General features: G+C 43.7%; 1 protein-coding gene and 1 non-coding gene across 2 annotated transcripts in view; one reads left to right on the forward strand and one right to left on the reverse strand.

Moving 5' to 3' along the window:
* The first annotated feature begins 4,916 nt into the window (after positions 1-4,916).
* Positions 4,917-21,479, forward strand: part of SNX31 (sorting nexin 31) — a 49,645-nt gene continuing 33,082 nt past the window's right edge. The window contains exons 1-4 of the mRNA XM_063080098.1: positions 4,917-4,982; positions 5,069-5,143; positions 14,937-15,051; positions 18,149-18,213. Coding sequence (XP_062936168.1) covers positions 4,917-4,982; positions 5,069-5,143; positions 14,937-15,051; positions 18,149-18,213 — 321 coding nt within the window. The remainder of the gene's footprint in view (positions 4,983-5,068; positions 5,144-14,936; positions 15,052-18,148; positions 18,214-21,479) is intronic.
* On the reverse strand, positions 18,828-18,934 carry LOC134364289 (U6 spliceosomal RNA). The gene has a single exon (XR_010021831.1). It is a non-coding gene; the product is annotated as a U6 spliceosomal RNA (small nuclear RNA).

The raw sequence follows: 21,479 nt of genomic DNA on the forward strand, positions 1-21,479 counted from the left end.
TAGGAGCAAGGACTTTGGAGCCAGACTGCCTGGATTTGAATCCTGGCTCCCTTCTTACAAGCTGTGTGACGTTGAGCCAGTGATTAATTTCTCTCTGCCTCAGTTTCATCTCCTATAAAACAGGGATAACAATCACACCAAGCTCATATGGTCATTGCAAGGATTAAATGAGCATGTTTATGTTAGCATGCAGAGTCATGCCTGGCCACAGTGAGTGCTGCAAAGGGTTGCCAGTCTCGTTATCATTTTCAGGACATTGTCCTCAGATCACAGATCTCCTTTCCTCTGGGCTGCTCCCTGTCTGTTTCATTCTCCTCCAGACACACACATGGCCAAGGGGCTCAGCCCTCTCTACTTTGGCATGAGGCTAATTGTTGCCTTAGGGGCACTGTGGTTTTTTTCCTCGGGGCTGCCATAACAAAGTACTACAAACTGGGTGGCTTACAACCCCAGAAATGAGTTCTCTCACAGTTCTGGAGTCAGAAGACTGAAGTCAAGGTGTTGGCAGGGCCATGATCCCTCTGGAGGCTCTGCAGGAGAAACTTCCTTGCCTCTTGCCAGTTTCTGGTGGCCTCAGCTGTTCTTTGGCTTGTGGCAGCATCACTCCACTCTCTGTTTCCATCTTCATGTGGTCTTGTTCTCTGTGTTTGTGTGTGTGTCCTTTTCTGTGTCTTATAAAGACACTCTCATTGGATTGAGAGCCACCCTAATCCTGTAGGATCTCTTCTCAACCCTTACCTTGATTGTATCTGCAAAGACCCTATTTCCAAAAAAGGTCACATTCTGAGGTTCCAAGTAGACATGAATTTTTGGAGAACACTATTCAACCAACTACAGTCAGAGTCTGGGTTTAGGTGTTCCAGACCAGAAAATCATTCAGGAACCATGGACATTTCAGAACTTGCCATTACTGGTGTGATTTTGCAGCTCTATGTATTCTATAATTTTGTATGTTTTCTCAAATTCCAAAGGCCCCTAGGGCACTCAACAGAGCCCAATACAGGTAAAGTCAAGATCAAGAGAGATACACAGCCCAGGCTCTTCAGCCTTACCTTTCTGACTCATCTGTCCAAACCTCAAGGGAGAAAAGAGGACACTAGCAGATGAAGAAAGACATGGCAGGAAGAGTTAACCCTACGCCTCATATTATGGCTCCTATCCCTTCATATGTTTGCCCAAAAAACTGCCCACCATGTTTGCTCAAGTGCCTTAGTTCATTGAGTCCATGGCTTTGACAATTGGGATGAGGTGCCCAAAGCCTGAGCTATAAGAAAAGAGGAGCAAAGGACACCCATAATGCGCATTAGATGGTGCCCCCAAGAGTGCCAGCCATTAGAAACCATCATGGTGGCCCCTAGTGGACCCTACCACACTGCCCATTCCCGAGGCCCAAGGGTGTGAAGGACTTGGGAGAGGTGGAAAGTTCCACAGCAAGACAAAGCCATACCTCACATCCACACCCCCAAAAGAGTGTGGGTACCAGATACCAAGGGACCAAAAAGATTACACACGAAGTAGATGAGAGGCTACATGCAAGTAATGCTTAGAAGGCTTACAAGGGCCAGCCCGTGGCTCACTCGGGAGAGTGTGGTGCTGATAAAACCAAGGCCACGGGTTCAGTTACCTATATAGGGATGGCCGGTTATCTCACTTGGGAGAGCGTGGTGCTGACAACACCAAGTCAAGGGTTAAGATCCCCTTACTGGTCATCTTTTAATAAAAAAAAATTTTTTTTTAAAGGCTTACAAAAGCAGTATATAGTATTCTTGTTCTGTAATCCTATGGACCACACTACAGAAATCGCTTCTTTTTTTAAAACTGTAAACTAGGTTGCAGGTTAAGTAAAGTTAGGGGACTGAGGCTGTCATGTCCACCATTGTCATTGCAGTGCCCAGCCCATAAGGGGTACTTGATGAATGCTCCTTGAATGAAGGAATGTTAAGCTCTTCTTGAATGCTGACCATGTGCCAGGCACAGAGTAAATTAAAATACCCCTTGGAAACAATATAGAATTGATTCAGAAATTGAGCACCATGAAAGTTTATTTATTTAAAACTCCATTAAGAATTAAAAACTGTAAGGGCATGCCTGTAAAGTAATGGTTCAGATTTTACAAGGCACCCTTGAGAAGCAGCTTCACAGAGCAGAGGCTCCAGAGACAGGCTACTCGCTTCATATCCCCACTCAACCAACTTGCAAATTCTGCAATTCAGAGCAAGTTTCTTAATTGCCTCTGTCTCCCCATCTATAAAATGAGAATAATATCAGTACCTACTTCAGGCATTTGTGAGAATTAAATGACTTCATTCATGTAAAGTGTTCAGAACACTGACTCAAAAAGTGTCAGCTATTATTAGTATACTTATCTCTTGGTCATGTTGGAGTATTGTACCTTGCACAGTGCTGGGTACACAGGAGGAGCTCAATAACGCTCACTGACTGAATGAGTGAATAACAGCTGACTGGCAGGAACAGAGGTCAGGGATGGAGGAAGTCAGGGACTTGGAGAGGCCAATCCTCTTCCAGTTTAGCTTCAGGGGTGGAATTAGTAAAAGGAAGGAAATGGCCCTGTTTGGACATTGCTGTGGGGTGGAGCCAGGGCCCCTCTCCCACTTCCCCCTGCCATCTACATGTGGAAGAAAGTTCCCAGAAAACTTCTGGGCCTGACCAGGGTGTGCCACTTTGCCCTGAAGACTGGGCCACATCCCAGAGCCTCCCTGATGAGCCTTTGCCCCAGGAGGCACTCAGGGACACCCCTGGCCTTGGTGTAGGACAGCCCTGCAGATCAGAAATGGCCCACAAGCAGTGGGAAAACCTTAAGGCAGGGGGGAAACCCTAAGGCCCTGGACTGAAAAGTCCCTCGAAGTGAGTACAGTTACTAACACGATTTCACAGAAGAGGAAGCTGCAGCTTAAAGGGTTCACTAACTTGCCCAAGGCTCCTCACCTAGATGCCACTAAATGGGTTGGGAATTCCTGTTGCCAGTTCTCTTAGCTACTACGTTGCACTGCCTCCCTAACTTAATGGCCCTAAGTCTCAATTCCCTTTTCTGTAAAACCACAAATGCCAGTGGCTCCTAGCTCATGGGCTACTGTGAAACTCAAGGGCGTAATGTACACCAGGGCCTGGCACACTGTAAGCCTGCAGGAAAGACTGGGCAGTGGGCAAATGCTGGTTTTCCTTCCCTAGTTTCAGATTCCCATTTCAGGCACCCAGCTATTACCCCAGCAATGAGGGCATTTTAAAGGATTTTCAATGATTCTGATTAAAACTTGCAGTAAACTGCTCAGAAGTATGAAAAAATAGTCTGTGACCTTGGAAAAGTTACTCCACTTGCTGGGCCTATTTTGTCATTGGTAGGACATCGCTCTAATGTTTACCTGGAGGACTACAAGAGGATCAAAGGAGAGGAGAGAGAATGGAATTGGCCCAGGCGTGCTGCATAACAGGCTGGCTTGTGTGACTGCTGATTCTCTCCACTGCAGTGACCATAGCAAGGTGGGAGGAATGCTAGTCTGGTTTAACTAAAAATCAGAGAATTAGGAGGATTATATCCCACAGCAACTAAAATGAGAGACTGTTGAAAGGACTTGGGGTGCATAATCCAGAGAACAAAGAGTTTACGGGAACCCAGCTAACTGGGTGCCAGTACCTACGGAAACCAGGGCTGCTCAGGGATCAAGAGAGGCACAAGCCACTTCCATTTTTTGAGGTTTCTGGTATGTTAAGGGAAAAAAAGTTCTGAAAAAATACTAAAGAGAGGTTACACACATGTGGCACATCTTACGTGTAACAAACGTTAACACAAAAAACTGAAGCTAATACAATGTGCTAGTCATAGGGTAATAACTAGATTTATGTATTTTTTTAAAAATCTTAATTCATAGTGTACTGCAGGCAGTGTAGGTGGGTAATGGGACACAAACCTTTTCAAGCCTCTCAGGGCACCTACTTAGAAAAAGTGTCAACAGTTGGAGTGTGCGGTAGGGTCCAAATGTGATCACCCCACCCTCACCCCCACAGATCCATTGAAAGAGGGAGTAGACACTCCAGGCCACAGAGATCACAACCAGCCCTGCCACACACACTCGGAGAAGGCCGGGTTTTCCTCGGCTGTGCCCCCAGGGAGCAAACAGGCCAACCCTGAGACGCGGGAGTTGGGGTGGCCATAGTTGGTGTGCGTTTGGCACGTGTACAGGACACGGATGTGGCTGGAGCAAGGATTCTTACCTTTTGAGGGTTCAGAAACACCCTGAAAATCTGATGAAAACCCTGGAGCACACACACACACACACACACAGATACACACACACAGAGACAGACAGACAGACACACACACAGACACACACATACACACACACAGACACACACAGACACAGACACACACACACAGACACACACACACACAGACACACAGACACACTGAGAGACACACACACAGACACACACACACAGACACACTGAGAGACACACACAGAGACAGACACACACACAGACACAGACACACACATACACACACAGACACACACAAGACACACACGCACACACACACAGACACACAGACACACACAGACACAGACACACACACATATACACACACAGACACACACACAAAGACACACACACACACACACACAGACACACTGAGAGACACACACACACACACACACACACACAGGCACACTGAGAGAGACACACGCACACACGCGCACACACACACTTTCCTTCCCCGGTCCGCGCAGGCGGGCGGGCGGGCGGGCGGGACGGGGCGGGGGCTGGGGGCGGCCGTAGACTCGCCCCGCCCGCGTCTGTCCCGGGGCCCGAGCGGCGCGGCTGGAGGTGCGGGCACCGGGAGGAGGCGCGGCCCGGCCCCTGCGCGAGCACCAGCCACGGCCGCCGGGCTCCGCGCCGCCGCCATGAAGACGCACTTCTGCATCGCGCTGTCCCAGCAGCGGCCCGGCGCGCTGGGCGGCCGCCACGTGGTGCGCCGGGGCCCGGGTCGGGCTGGGCGGGGAGGGCCGGGACTCCCCTGCTCTCTTGGCTCACCCGACGGCGCGTGTGCTTGCAGCTGTACTCCGTGTACCTGGACGGGTTCCTCTTCTGCAGGGTGCGCTACAGCCAGCTGCATCGCTGGAACGAGCGGGTGAGCGGGTCGGACGCGGGTACCAGCCCGTGCACCTGAGACAGGTGGGGAAAAGGCTGCCCACGAGGCTCGGGTGGCGAGACTGGCAAGGCAGTGGACCTGTCGGGACCTCAGGCTCCTAATCCGTGAGACAAGGTCGGGTGAGAATTGTGAGTTGCTTGGCGTGCAACTCGATGAATACACGTGTGACTCCTGATCATGCACAGCCCTGAGGTGACGGAGCAGCGCGCAGGGGCTTCTCCCAGCCCCTCTCCAGCCTCATGACCCCTACCTGGGAGGGAGCCGGAGCCAGTGGGCTCCATTTCAGTGCCAGCTGTTCCCCAGGACGACGTTCCCCTTCAAAATAGGCAAGCCGAGTGGAGACCAAGGTGTCAGAGTCTTAGGAATCTTGTACGTGGATATTCAATCTCGGGTCTCTCCAGAGTTTCTTACGCTTACCCCCTTTAAAAAGATGTGTCTGTTTTTATTTCCAAACTGCCCGATTCCTGGCCTTCAAGTGCTGGCACGCTGGGAAGCCAGGAAACAGGTAACTTATCATGTTAGGCCATTTCCCACCATAGTTTCTCACTCTGATGTCCTGATAGTATTTTCTGTGGGAGGCACGCTGATTTATTAGTCTGCTCTAATGGATTTAGTTTTATTTTTCTTATAAGGAAGTGTTATAGGTCTTCGAAATGGGTTAGAGGAGTAAATGGAAGTTTGGAAATAAACTCCACCTTCCTTCCCCCCCCCCCATCCATGAATAGTTTTTTTTTTCTTTTTCTCTTTCTTTTTTTTTAGATTTTAAATTATAGAGAGCACATACCAAAAGTTAAAAAGAAAAGTATAGAGGAGACAGAAAACACTTGCCCAGAGGCCACAGATATTAACATTGTGGGGGGAGAGTCCTTTCAGACAGTCTCTGGGTTCCTAGTGAGTGTGTTCACCATGCTTCATTTAACCATCTCCTGTGGACAGACAGCTCAGTCAGATGTTTCTACTGTTGAAATCGTGACTGCAGCAAGCCACCTTGCTCACACATCACAGTGCATTGAAAAAGGCCATTTTCAAGGTATGATTTAAGTATCTTGGAGTCAACAAGAAAACAGTTGTAACATGGTACTAGTCGAGTGGTCATCTTTGTATTACTAGCGCCTGGCAGTAAGTCGGTCCTCAGGAGTGATTGTCAAATGACTGAAGAAGGGCGTGGATTTGGACTTCTTCTTTTTTTTTTTTTTTTGCTGTGCAAACGTCTTTGTTGCATGTTCTTCTTCCAGACTAGAGCTTACCTAGTCTTACTTGCCTGTGAGGAAACCATAAGATTAAAGGAATGTGAAATGATCTTTTCTTTTATTCTCTCTGCTTGTCTTTATATATATATATATACACACACATATATGTATATATATGTATATATATATATATAATTGTTACAAATTGTACTTAATCTTATGCCCCTTGTCCAATCTCTCCCTATCCCCCCTCACTCCATCGTCCCCCCTCCGATAACCCTAGATTTCTTCTCTCCCTCTGAAAGAATAATGGTTACTCTGTTGATTGTTGCCTAGATGATCTGTCCAATGCTGAGAGATGTTATCAGGTCCCTCAATATTATCATAGAGCAGATGCTTCTTCTGTCACTCTGAAATGGCCTTTGTGGAGAGAGACATTCTCTTCTTTTCTTTGGTCTCTGCTGGTGACTCTCCTTGTGTCAATGAACTCCAGTGGCTGGTGGGCCATCTGCATGGTGGTTGTGACACCTAGCCACTCTCGCAGCAGCCGTGGTTACTGCGGTGTCTGTGGTGGGCCACCCACATGGAGGTGATGTGCTGAAGGCTGAGAAGCTGCTTGTGACCGAAACACATCTGGGGAGTTGGGAGGACCGCAGAGGAAGGCAGATGGGGATCTCGGAGGAAGAGAAAGGATAGATGTTTTAGCCCTTTGGAGGTGGAAGTCAGGATATCCTCTCTCACCCTTATGTGTCCTCCTAAAACGTGAAGCAGGAGTGGGGAGGGAGCCATCCCAAGGTGCAGAGCAGGACACAGCAGGGACTGTGTGGGCCTGACTGACTGCTTTCTGGCTGGTCGCCTCCCCTCTTCTCTGACCTTCATTTTTCTTACCAGAAATAATATGCAAGTGGGTCGTTATGGATGTCAGCCTCTAAGGGTGCTGGTGAAGAGGAGGGGCCGGTTTCTCACAGAGCCTGGCACTTAACACATGCTCAGTATGCATTCACTGACTCAGAGCTTTCAGCAATTCCTGAATCTGGTCCTCTTTAACCAACAGACTCAGGAAAATGCTTATTTTCAAGAAAACTTGGGTATATCAATTTCTAGCAGGTCCAGAAGCAGAGACATGAAGTGAGTACCTCTTGATCATCTTCTGTTTGGGAAATCATGAGCAAGAAACATTGTTATTCACCACAGTGGGCTCTTAAGTGTTGAATTGCCACAGCTCAGTATCCTTGGTGGGCTATGCAATAGATATTAAATACTTTGTATTTGTCCCAGATTTTTCAAAACCCTAAAGCAGAGATTTCTTTGTCTAGTTTCTAACTTCTTTATATCTTATGCTTATCATTTTCACCCTTTCTATACAAACAACTTCATTTTAGAGAAACTTTTTAGGTCTTAGGTAGCTATTGATATTTATTATTAATTTAAAACAATACCTAACAATTAAACAGTTACAAATGCTAAGGTTGGTGTCAAAAACTTTAAATTTAATAATAGCTTGTTTAATTTTTACAGCAGTCCTAGAGCTAAGATTATATTAGCCTCATTTAACAGATGAGGAAACTGAGGCATAATTTGCCCAAAGTCTTACTGTTAGAGCCAGGATTTGATCTCCAGAACCTGATCTGACCCATTACATTTTATGGTTTCTTATTAAGTTGACAGAATAAATCATATCAGTAAAACAATTAAGGAGTCCACTGATTGAGTCCTAAAGTGATGTTCTTTTAAAAACTATATTCTGGGATAATGTAATAAAATCCCCCAATTTTAGGTGTTTGGTGTGATAAATTTTGGCAAATATATACAATTATCACCACAATCAAGATAAAGAACAGTTCTCTCATTCTAAAAGCCCCCTTGTCCTCTTTGCCCTGGATCCCCTCCACCCACATGTGGCCCCAGGAAATCAAGGTCTACGGTCTACTCTCTGTCATCAGAGTTCCAGGCACAGGATTCTATTTGAGCTTCCCAGAAAGCCCCCGTAAGGTTAGTAGTGTGATTATTATCACTCTCATTTTATAGATAGAGAATCTGAGTAAGGTTGCCAGGTTTAGCAAATAAAAACACAGGATCCCTGGTTAAATTTGAATTTCATGTGAACAATAAACAATTTTTTAGTATGAGTATGTCCCATGCGCTATTTGGGACCTGCTTAACTGGGCATCTTGTATTGTATCTGGCCATCCTACGTCTGAGACTGAAAGGTTAGGTGACCTCTCCCAGCCACTTTTCAGCTAGTTTTTATTCTTCCTATTCAGTGGAGGATATGAAAAGGCTCAGAATTCTTAATCTAATATAAAGTCCTATAAAAAAGGGAACAATATAAAGACCCCATCTGTCTGTGTGTGTTTGGTGATTGATAATTTTATTTCTAATGATTTCCTGGAAAGTTCATCATCCTGATAGAGTAGAAATTTTATCCTTAGAATTGAATGGTTCTTCATTTACTTAAGAAATATTTAGTAAGTTTCTATTATATGCATGCACTGTGTTAAGTTAAGTGAAGACTATGACTTTTTAGCACCTATAATACGCGACCTTAAGAACTGGATTTATATCTTGTATATTGAATAATTCTGAGATTGAGCAGCAGCACTGGCCCAGGTGAGGTTGCCCCTCATCCGTCTCAGCCAGGGCATGTGGAGAGCTAGTACATCAACGATTGGACCTGGGGAAGGGGTGGGTGTGTTTCCATGACATTAGCTGTGGCCCACGCTCTCTGACATCATCACCTGCGGCTCTGTCCCCCCAGTGAGGCTCCCTCCAGGTCTGGTAGCTCGCCCCATGCTGTGAATGCTGTCCATCTCTCTGCCATGTGGATTGACCCTCTCCAACTTCTTTCTGTGGCTTTAGATAAATAAAGCCAGTTTGATTTATCACCTTGCCTGCACCACCCCCACTGAAATGGATTTAAGGAAATCTGGGAAGGAGACGTTTAATCAGCCCGTCTTGGCCAGGTGTTGCAGATGGGGCCATCCCGTGTAAGTGATACGGGGCTCTGTGAACGGGATGCCTGCTTCCTTGCACTCTGTCAGCATCAGACACTGCAATGGGGACAAGCTGGGGAAGATTGGAAAGGACAGTTCAGCAGGAGGGTAGGTTCTGTTCTCCTCCCTGCCAGGTGCTGACCCAACCTGGCTCCTTCCCCACTCTCATCTAACCTGATACCCCCTCTTTTTCCACTCAAAGCTCCTGTTCCTATTAGGCTGACCCAGCCATTGTCACCCATTCCCTGGCTCGCTTCCCCTGCCTGGGAAGACTCCTGGTTTCTGGTCTACTTGTCAGCCACCAGCCCTTTCTCAAAGCTCACTTAAGACCCACCTCCTTCAGAAAGTCCCTGATTGCATGAGATGCCTTTCTCTGATTCCTGTTCCACTTTGTGTTTAGATGTTGCCTTGTTCCTCTTTTTGTGTGTGTATTTTGTCTCCCCCGATTATTTAGGAGCAAAAACCATGTATTTGAATGGAAGGACAAATGAAGGCTGGTGAGTATAGAACACCCGGCATGGAATCTGCCTGAGTAGTTGCTTAATAGAGATTTGGTGGAAAACATGATATGGTGATAATGATGGCAGTGAAAAGACCGAGACCAAGTTCTGCCTCTCATTAGCCTGTAGGACCTAGTTTGAGGTCACTTCATCTCCCTGAGCCTCACGTTACTCCCATGGCCAGGTGGAAGGGTGACAATGTTCATGGTGATAATGATCCATCTGCCTAACTAGGCTGTTTTGAGGAACTAGTGGGATAATATACAAGCTCCAGGCTAATGTTCTTTGGTACTAGATGCCGCAACCCAGACTGCTTTGAGCAGTTGCCCTTTATCTGGTAAATCTAGGTTTTCAATTACAAGGGGACTTGGAGAGGGGATGAATGAGTCAGCATTAGAAACGGATTGGAGAAAGGACACATTTTGTATCTGATTCTGCTCGTACCAGGTTGTCACCACTCTAGGATAGGTATTGAGGGGGGGTGAGGTGAGGGGCTACCAGTGCAGTAAGGCAGGGGAAGGAGGTGACATTCTCAACTGGCCAGTAAAGTTCTCCTCATATTAAGAGAAAGAACTGCACAATGGGGAAGCTGGTGCAGGAGATTGTTCTGGGATTTAAAAATATATTATCTGGGCTGAGCCCGTGGCTCACTCGGGAGAGTGCGGCGCTGGGAGTGCGGCGACGCTCCCGCCGCGGGTTCGGATCCTATATAGGAATGGCCGGTGCACTCACTGGCTGAGTGCCGGTCACGAAAAAGACAAAAATAAATAAATAAATAAAAATAAAAATATATTATCTGAACATAGTCTTCCAAAAAACCCCAACAAGGAACACCTTATAATAAACGAGCAGAAGAGGTGTGTTTTCCTTTTGATCCCCTTAAATAGTTTTTGAAAGAGAGATTGAGCCGAACGCTAGTACCAGATAATTCTAAACATGCTAATGGTTTTGATAGAGACTGTTAAAACTTCTGCGCTGAGACCCATAGAAAAGGTTCTCTGTTGGTAGAGTTGAACTTGTGGAGTTCATGGTTGACTTCTGGCCGACTTAACTAGTCAGTTTACTGTATATATATCTTCCTCCTTAGACCAATATTAGAGAAGGGAGGAGAAAGATTCCTTGGGAAGTCAGCACAGGTTGTAAAACCAGCTCTGTGATGGGTATTAAAATCTTAATCCTTGTAGACTTTTTCCCAGCTCTTGGCCCCAGGGCTTCCCTAAGATGCTCTCCTGCATATGGACAACTCAGGCAGCCCTATTGTCTCAAGGTCACTGTGATTAGAACCAACTTGGGAGCATCAGTGACATTTATGAACACATGCCAAGGAAAACAATTGCTTTTTAAAGATCAGTTAATCAAGAAATAATTGCATACAGAGAGGACAGATTTCCACTTCTGTTTAATGGCATTAGCAGGGACGGGGTGCGTCAATCCCAGGTTGTTTGAGCAGTCCTGCCTGGGATGATGCTTCACCTGCCATGCCTCTTTTCAGTCTCTGGCATAGCAGGAAAATTTTCTTGAGTTTAAGAGAAACAGAATTATTGCTATAATTTTTTTTTTTTTTTTAAGATGACGGTAAGGGGGTCTTAACCCTTGACTTGGTGTTGTCAGCACCACGCTCTCCCAAGTGAGCCACGGGCCGGCCCTTGCTATAATATTTTATACTAGGTTTAGATGAGAGGCTGCATGCTTAAATGACTGCAGGGGGCAGGAAAGTAATTTAAGTGAGAGATGAGGATCAGGTGAGAGACGTGGGGAGTGGTGGGAGCTGCATGTGTCTCCAGGACGGTCGCTTGAGAGAATGTGGACCCACTGATTCCAGATCTTCTGATTTTTCAAGAGAAGCCAGAACATCGGTTTTTTGTTTTGTTTTGTTTTGTTTTGTTTTGTTTTAATTAGTTTTTGGAACAGTTTTAGCTTACAGAAAAGATAGTACAGAGAGTTTCCATTTACTCCGCACCCAGTTTCTTCTATGATTAATAGTTTGCCATTAGTATGGTCCATTTGTTACAATTAATCAGTATTGACACATTATTATTAACTACAGTCCATAGCTTATTCAGATTTCCTTAGTTTCTACCTAATGTCCTGTTTCTGCTCCAGCATCCCAGCCAGGAAACCACATTGTATTTAGTTGTCATGTCTCCTAGTCTGACTGTGACAATTTCTCAGACGTTCCTTGTTTTTAATGACCTTGTCAGTTTTGAAGAGTATTGATGAGATATTTTGTAGAATGCTTCTCTATTAGATTTTTTTTTCTTTTTTAAAGAAAATGCTTTTATTTATTTGTTTATTTTGGCAGCTGGCCAGTATGTGAATACAAACACTTGACCTCGATGTTATACCACTGTGCTCTAACCAGCTGAGCGTTAGCCCCTCTGTTGGAATTTGTCTGAAGTTTTTCACACGATGAGACTGGGGTTATTGGTTTTGGGGATGAAGATCCCAGAGGTAAAGTGCCCTTCTCATCACATCATATCAAGGGTACCTGCTGTCAGCATGACTTACTGCTGTTGACGTTGACCTCCATCACCTGGCTCAGGGAGCATGTGTCAGGTTTCTCCACTGTAAAGTTACTCTTTCTCCTCCTTTTCCATAGTGTACTCTTTGGAAGGAAGTCACTGTGTGCAGCTGACACTTAAAGAGGGGGGATTTATGCTCCCCTCCCCAGGAGGAATGAATATCGACATAAATTATTTGGAATTCTGCACAGGAGATTTATCTCTTCTTTTCTATTTATTTATTCAATAATTTATATCTGTATGAACTCATGGACATTTACTTTATACTTTGAGTTATACTTCAATACCACTTTACTTTGTTCAAATTGTTCCAGCTCATGGGAACTCTTTCAACTCGATCCTGTGTCTCTGACGTCCCCCCACGGTTGATTTTGTTTGTTTGTTTTGAGCACTTCCTTACTTTCTGGCACTACATGATGCTCCAGGCTCATCTTGTCCTAGAATCAGCCATTTCTCCATGGATCCCTGGCATCAGATTCTCTAAACAACACAAACAACCACCAAACAAATGCATCAGGGAGCTGTATTTTGCCCACAGGTGGGCGGTTAGTAACCTTCTAGACATTAGAGCAACACTGTCCAGTAGACCTTTCTATGCTGATGGAAATGCTCTCTATCTCTTTTGTTCAATTCAACAGCAGCTTGTCACATTTCGAATGGCTACTGAGCACTCGAAATGTGGCTAATATGATTGAAAAACTGAATTTTTAAACTTTATTCATTTTAATTAATTAAAGCTTAAATTTACTCACAGGTAACTATTGACCACCATATTTGATGGCACAGTTCTAAGCCACTGTAAGAATTTGGGCTTTTTCTTGAGTAAGATGTGAAGATACACAAGATGTTGAGCAGAACAGTGGAATGATCTGACTCAGATTTGTAAACTGTCACCTTAGATGCTGTGTTAGGAAGAGATGAAAGGGGGTCAAGGGTGGAAGCAGGGAGACTTGCTGGGAGGCTATTGCAGCGCTCTAGAAAAGAAACAGCAGCGACCTGGACCAGGATGATGGCAGTGAGGACGGAGAGAAGTGGTCAGATTCTCTACGTATTTTGAAGTTAGGGTCTATGCAAAGAGAATATTTGTCACCTACACACTGTATTTGTGACAAAGACCATGGAATTAAAATTCTTGTCTGTTTGCGGCCTCATTTCTTAGCACTGACTATGGTAGTAGTAAGATAGCTGCTCCAGAGGTAACATGTTAAAACCAGGACTGGCAGGTTACCTCAGTTGATTAGAGTGCACTGTTGATAACACCAAGGTCAAGGGTTTGGATCCCCACACCATCCAGCTGCCAAAAAGCAAACAAACAAAAAACCTGATTGGTTTCCTCTTTCTTGTTTGAAAGAGAATTATGCTGTGCCTTACCTTCAAGCTGCCTCTGTAAGAGTAGGGCTGGAGCAAAGAAGACACCCTTTTCGTTATCTTAATTTAAATTATTATTATTATTATTGTATTTATTTATTTATTTATTTTAAAGATGACTGGTAAGGGGATCTTAACCCTTGACTTGGTGTTGTCTGCACCACACTCACCCAGTGAGCCAACCGGCCATCCCTATATAGGATCCGAACCCGTGGCCTTGGTGTTATCAGCACCACACTCTCCCGAGTGAGCCACGGGCTGGCCCCTGTTATCATTTTTTTTTGGCTGCTGGCCAGTACAGGGATCCAAACCCTTGACCTTGGTGTTACAATTAAAAATTATTTTTTATGCATCTGCTGTTTAGTTTGCATAAAAATAATTACCTCTATGGTCTTGGGTCATATATACGTGGGTGGAGGGAAGGGCCTGACTTGGTTTCTATTGGAATTTATGTCAGTCTTATAAGAATTCTGTAACCAGCACTGTCTAATAGAAATATAAAGTGAGCCACACACGTAATTTAAGATTTTTCTGGTAGCCATATTAAAAGGAGTAAAAAGAAGTGGAATTACTTTTAATAGTATATTTTATTTAATCCAGTATATCTAAAATATTATCATTTCAACATGTAACCAGCATAAAAGATTACCAGTGAGGTGTTTTACATTCTCTTTTCCTTGAACCAAATCTTCAAAATCTGGAGTGTCTTTTACACTTACAGCACATCTCAATCCAGAGTGGCCTCATTTCAAGTGCTCATTAGCCGCAGGTGGCTAGTGGCGACCTTATTAGAGAGCACAATTATAAACATTTGTCAAGTTCAGATTTGGTGGAGGGGAGGTGGCATTGCTAGCTATCTTCATTGATATCACAGATACTAGGGATGAATGAATTAAGGAAATATTGTCTGATGTGAGTGGTCGGTAATCTTGCAAAACAAATGAAAAATAACAATACACCCCAACTCTACCATACTTAGCCTGGAGTTCTCAGTCTGAGGTATGTCTTAATAGCATCTCTAGAATCCCTCCTTAAAAAAAAAATCAAATTATCCTCTTTTCCTCCTTTTAGCCACCAGGAAGGATTAATTTTAAATAAAGTTCTGTGATGAGGTTTGCCCTGTGAGGAAGCTTTAGTATCTCATCAGCCCTGCGCTGGAGGCCCGCTTGCCCTAACTGTGTGTTTTCTGGATCTTTTAGCTGAGGCGGGTCTTTGGAAATTGCCTGCCGCCCTTTCCACCAAAGTACTATCTGGCAATGACTGCCTCTATGGCTGATGAGAGGAGAGACCAGTTGGAACAATATTTGCAAAACGGTATGTATTTGGATTTTTTTTTTACATATTTATTGAGATATAAGTTCCACACCACAAAATTCACCCATATAACATATAAAATTCAATGGTTTTTAACATATTTATATAATTGTACAACCATCACCATAGTCTAATTTTAGAACATTGTCATCACCCCCAAAAGAAGCCTGTACCATGAGCAGTCACTCTCCATTCCCCTCCCCCGCCAGGCCCTGCAACTACTACTCTAATTTTTATCTCTATCTTTGCCTATTCTGAACATTTCATATGTTTGGAATTACACAATGTATGTTCTTTGTATTTGGCTTTAAAAATAGTTTACGTTCAGATTTGTCCTCAGGTGCTGTATGTTGGCTTTGATTGTGGAAGTCAAAGAAGTGTTGTCTGGATTAAGACTAAACAAAGGGATGAGATGAACTGTTTACAGAGCAGCTCCCAGAGGACATCAGAGATCTTTATTAGCAGTGCCAGATATGGTACCTCCATCTCGGTCCTCAGCAGGAAGCTACACTAAGACACCAGGGACGCTCCACAGGTCTGCTCTGGCCCCTATGAGGCTTATAGTGCAACAGTCTCACCCATTGTCTGTATCCTGAAAATGCTGTGTACAGCCAAACTGTGGCTGGCAGGATTAAGCTCTCACAGAAAAGAGGGGTTCGACGGGAAATAGCAAAAGTGGCATTAAAATACTTAAAGTTTTTAAAATTGGAAAACAGTCTATACACATAATATGTTTTAAAATATAAAATGCACAAAAGAACATACAATGAAAGGTAAGTTTCCCTCCCACTCCAGGCCCCCAGGCCTCCAGAAGTAAACACTATTGCAAGCGGCTTGTGTATTCCACAAGCGGTCTGTGTGTATGTAGATCTCTTTTTGTTAATACAGAAATACACACTTTTCTGTACCTGATTATTTTTAAACTTTTTATTCTGAAAGTCTACAGAAAAAGTTTTACAGAAAAGTTGCAAAAATAGTGCAAAGAATTTCTGTATACCCCTCACCCAGATTTCCCAAATGTCAACATTCTACATTTGCATTACCATTTTTTCCCATGTGTGTATGTGTACATTATGAATGTATACATTTAATTTGGGGGGGACACTTGAGCATTACACACCTAAGCCATTTTATCCTCAAATGCTTCTGCGTGTGTTTGCTAAGATCAAGGACAAGCTCTCATATAACCACAGTATAGTTATCAAAATCAGGAAATCAGCATTGGTACAATAATGTTATCTGGAAACTTTATTCAGACTTTACCAACTATGACGCTAATGTCCTTCATAGCTAAAGAGAAAAGTTTTTTCTTCTGTATGTTCATTTTGTCCTCTTCAAGTATATCACTCTATAGATTATTAGAGATCATTCTACATCAGCAATTGTAGATTTACCTCATTATTTTTCATGGCTGCATATTTTTCTTAAACATAGGAAAATCCTAGAAGCCATCTATTTCACAATCATTTCTTTTTAGACTTTTGAATAAGCCTTATCAAGCTGAAATGTAATATCTTTTGAATTTTCATTCTCTATAGGTTTGCTTTCTCCATCCTGGCAAAATATTCCTTTAATATCTGGCCTTTTCACAAATGATCACAGTGCTTAAGGGATCACTTTTCCAGACCTGGGTTTTTTTTTTGTTTTTTTTTTTTGTGACCGGTAAGGGGATCGCAACCCTTGGCTTGGTGTCGCCCACACCGCGCTCAGCCATCCCTATATAGGATCCGAACCCGCGGCGGGAGCGCCGCTGCGCTTCCAGCGCGGCACTCTCCCGAGTGAGCCACGGGGCCGGCCCCCAGACCTGGTTTTTATGCATATCATCCATTTGACTCATGTATCCTCTTGGACAAGGTAAAGTGAGGAGACGGTGCAGCTTAGCCTCACAACGGAGAGCACAGGCTCTAGAATCAGACCTAGAGTCAAATTCCACTTTTGCTCCTCACTGGCTGTGTGACACTTACCTCTGAGCCTGTTTCTTTATGGAGATAATATTTACCTCAGGGTTTGTTATAAAGACGAAATGAACTAAACTACACTAAGTGCTTAGCCTGATACTTCATAGCCAAAAGGTAAATATTCGTTGGATGAATACTTTTTTCAACAACTTTCCTCATCTCCAAGAATCCATGCTAATAAATATAGTTTGCCTGTATGCTATATATGTTCCAGAAAATAAGGCAAGGGCTTTTTCCCTCCTGCATTTACCTCTTAGAAGAGAGGGAATGCCTTTTATAAAACATCTCTTATGTCAGAGAAGTTCGCTTTCTTAATTTTGAAAAGCATGGCACTGTCGGGGAAAGGCATAACCTGTGATGATGTCAGTCAGTGCTGGTTTTGAATGCTAGTGGAGCTTATTTGATGAAATCAGTAAAACAGCAACAAAAAGAAAAGAAAGGAAGGAAATTTAATACCAGTGTTGCATATATATAAATTTAGCTAAAATGGGGGGTCTAGAGGAGGACCTGTGGGAAAGGGGTAAGACAGGAGGGACCAGGCAGGGCAGTGCCTTGTGTCTGTGCATCTACTCTGGCCCCAGCACCTGGCAATGGGTGTCTGGAGCTTCAAAACCAAGGGGGTAACATTCTTATTAGTATAGAAGAATAAACCAATTTAAATTTCCCTGACTGCCTTATCGTGGCTTTGTTTGGTAACCTCTCAAGAGCTCCATCATTCAAAGAGGTGCTCTCAATCCATGTTTCCTGGTTGATTTAAACTTTTCAAATTACCAAGTGTTTTGCTAAGCTGGGAGTCTAGACCCAAGTTTGAAGATGCTTTTGCTTCTTTGCAGGAACTTCACTATCATCCTGGTAGGGCAGCCAAATGGATGCTGAGCAGTATGTGTGCATGGGTAAAGTGAGATTCCTGGGAACAGTGTCACCCTGATGGGTGTGATGGGTTCATGTTGCTGTCAAGGCTGCCTGCAGGAGGCAAGCTTTGTGGATTTTCCTGTATCTGAGAGGTGACAATGTCCTCCACCTTCAGGGGCACAGCAGTGCACCGGCAAGGCATGGGGCACCCCCTAGAGGTGGGAGCGGTTGCTAGAGAAGGGTCAGCCCAGCCCGTGCTAACCCGGCTTGCTGTCAATGTTTTTCAGTAACCGTGGACCCAAACGTGTTGAGAAGTGATGTCTTCATTGAGTTTTTAAAACTGGTTCAGCTGGTAAGCTTGCTCTTCCTTCCTAAGGCCGTATTTCTCTGCAGAACCTGTCTCTTTGTTAACCATATTGAAACAGAGTAAGGCTAGGCCTGTGAGCCAAACTGACTCCATTTTCCCTGCAGAGGACAATTTGTTATTTTTCCACTCTTCAGTCATGAGACCCCCCTGGGCAAATGATTACCCCATGGGCTGCCCTGACAAAACAGACTGAGATAAGAGAGGAAACATATTTACTAAGTTGCAAACCCCCTCCCCAAGGCTTGTTTACTATAATTGTAAAAGTTACAGATTAACCTTAGGACCCCTTTAGGAATTCCTACCTGTGCACAAAGCATCAAGGTGACTGCTACAATGACCCTCCTGGGGTGACAATGATGAACACCACTGCCATTTTGGACCTACTGAGCATGTGCCCATGACGCAACAAGGAAGAACAGAATGGACCACCTCCAGTGACGCTGGGCTATACTCCTTAACTCCTTTCCCTATGAAAGACCCTCGGGAGGCTAGCTTTACTGTCGCTACTCGCCTTATGCATAAGTTTATCTCCTCTTTTAATAAAGCATTGCTTGCTTTACTGTTGGGTACATTGTTTATTTCTATGACTTTGGAATCCGAGAGCCTAATTTAATCACTGGCAAAAACTGGAAAAGTTTGCGCAGGGGCCATGCTAATCTTCTCTGTATCGTTCCAATTTTAGTATATGTGCTGCCAAAGCGAGCACAAAAACTGGAAAACTTTGGACACCAGAGAAGACTCTAGCTGCAAGAGGCAAGTAGCCACTGGGACTATTTTGCTCCCATGCCTCTGCTGCTAGTAGATCTCTCTCCTGGAGTCCCTGGCCTAAATTCTGACAAGGCAATGCTTTGTTCTCTTTACCTTTCTCTGATTTTCTGAGCCCTCTTCTGCTGCTTGGTTGGATTGTATCCCCTACTATGTAGGTGCACCCTGGAGGGCTCCCAGCTACACTTTGTTTCTGATTTTCCGAGCCCTCTTCTGTTCTGTATAGGTGCACCCTGGAGGGCTCCTGACTATGCTTTGTTTCTCTGATTTAAATCTAGTTGATACTTTTCTTCTTTATGCTGAAAACAGTGGGGAGAACTGCTTTTTTCAATTACTGTTAATGGAATAGGTTGGCCTCGCCAATTGGGACTAGGATAAACTGGACCCCACTGCTCCTCTTTTCTCTTTGTTTGTTTGCTTGGTTAGACATTTAGTTGAGTACCAGTAATCTGAATAAACCTTCCAATTCTTACACCAACTTTTGGACTTTAGGGTCATTTGTTTAATACAAGAGGGCAAGCTGAGCCTAGCCTGTCGGTAACAATATGTGCATGCCCGTGTGCAGGTGCGTGCTTCTGGCCACCAGCCCCTCAGAGCCTGGACTTGGGTAAAACATATTCTTTTCGAGTAGATTGGAGATGGGTTTCTATTCTGTTCTTTTGGAGGTTTAGATTCTAGATGGAAAATGAAGTGTGTCACTCAACATTTGGCTCATTTAAATAAGCAGATATCTTTTCCTGCAGTCTAAGCATCATACATCTCAAAACTGGCCATGAGAAAGACAGCCTTAGAGTGTAGAAAAAGAACTACAGCTTTTATCATTAAGGGATCCGTAGGGTCTGTGACCCTAGTTCTGTAGCTGAGATTTCCAAGTGTGCCAATGTGGGCCATAGCAGCTGTTGCTTCTTGTATATTCTCTGCTCCTAACTTTATTGTAAATGGATCATGGAGAAAATTCAGCGTAAACAGAATGACACATAGCAGCCCCTTTCCTTTATTGGGTTAATGAACCACTGGCATTTGCCTCCTAGAACCGAAACATTGCTAAGTAAGTCCATTTGTTTAGTACATCAGTCTAATTGTACCTATGGAAACATTTTTATGCCAGTGTGTATGAGCTTGACTGCATGGAATAGCTCTGAAAGGACTGAAGTTGTACTATTGTATGATACTATTGAACTGGATTCCTAGTGAGGGGAGGAATGATACCTTCATCAGATTTGCAAAAACTAGAGCAAATTTCGTTTAAACAGGGGTTAGGGTGTTGATATATTTACTGACCCACTCAACCTGAGAAATGAACCTAGAGCTTTCTGCTGTGTTCATGTTTTCACAAACGCTTGGTGGTTTAAATATACACATACTCTCTTTTTCTTTGAAAATTTGTTGCTGAGGTGGTGATGGTGTGGTGATGGTAATAAAATTCAAACAGCACTAAAGTGAAAATGAAAAGTACCTTTTTCTCCCCGGCAGTCCCCCTCCTCAGGGACAACTGTTAATTCAGTTTAATGCGTTCTTTCTACACATTTTTGTGCATATACAAACATATATATATATATATACACATTTTATTTTACAAATAAGCACATACTCGGCACACTTTTTGAACATTGCTTATTAAAACTTACATCTTGCAGATTATTTTGTATCAGTACATATAAAGGTAAGTTAGACCTTAGTTCTGTCATCTTTTTGGAGTACATTATGGGTTTTGCTCTCAGTGTTTTTTAAAAATAGTTCATGGGGTATCAAGGTTTTAGAGATTTGCTTTGTGTACCTTTTTTTTTTTTTTTTTTCTGATGATTGGAAAGGTTTTTCCCTGATTTTATTTAGTTCTCTTAGTATTTTACCTTTGTAACTTTAAGCAAAAGACTTATGTCCCCAGCTGCATTTTGCAGTGTCTCTTCTTGCTGCTTCTGATGTGATTTTCAGATTCGTAATGGCTTTATTTTTCTCTTCCATTTCTTCCATAAACTTAGCCAGCTCTTTTTTATGCCCTTTTATCTTACATCTTTCTTGAGGTTTTTGCTCTTTGAGGTCTTTGTTCATAGAAGCCGTGTTTTTGTTAATGCATCCATCATTTTCATCTGCTTAGTGGCATAATTTTTCAGGGATTCTTTTTGCCTTTATTCAAGCACATTTCTTTCCTCCTTTCTTGCAGGATTTTTGCATATGTCCCTTGCTAGTTCTTTCCAGGTCATTGTTCAGTTTTGAAAACACTCTTCTTTGTGAGCTAGCTGTCTGCTGACACACAGCGTTGGGGAGGGGCTGCATTGAGTCGGTTGAATCTGTTGTATTTCTATGGATCTTACCTCATGTTTCAGAGCATTTCCTCACTACCACTCTGCTCCAAAGCCCAAGCAGTCTGCCCAGCAGGGAAGCCATAACACCTCCTTCTGTCATGATCTGGCATTCTAAATCCTTCTGTTGACTAAGATCAACATCACCAGAATCAGCTTAGTGGTTGAGTTCTGACTCAGGAGTGA

Source organism: Cynocephalus volans, chromosome 15 (assembly GCF_027409185.1).
Source record: "Cynocephalus volans isolate mCynVol1 chromosome 15, mCynVol1.pri, whole genome shotgun sequence".
Lineage (NCBI taxonomy): Eukaryota > Metazoa > Chordata > Mammalia > Dermoptera > Cynocephalidae > Cynocephalus > Cynocephalus volans.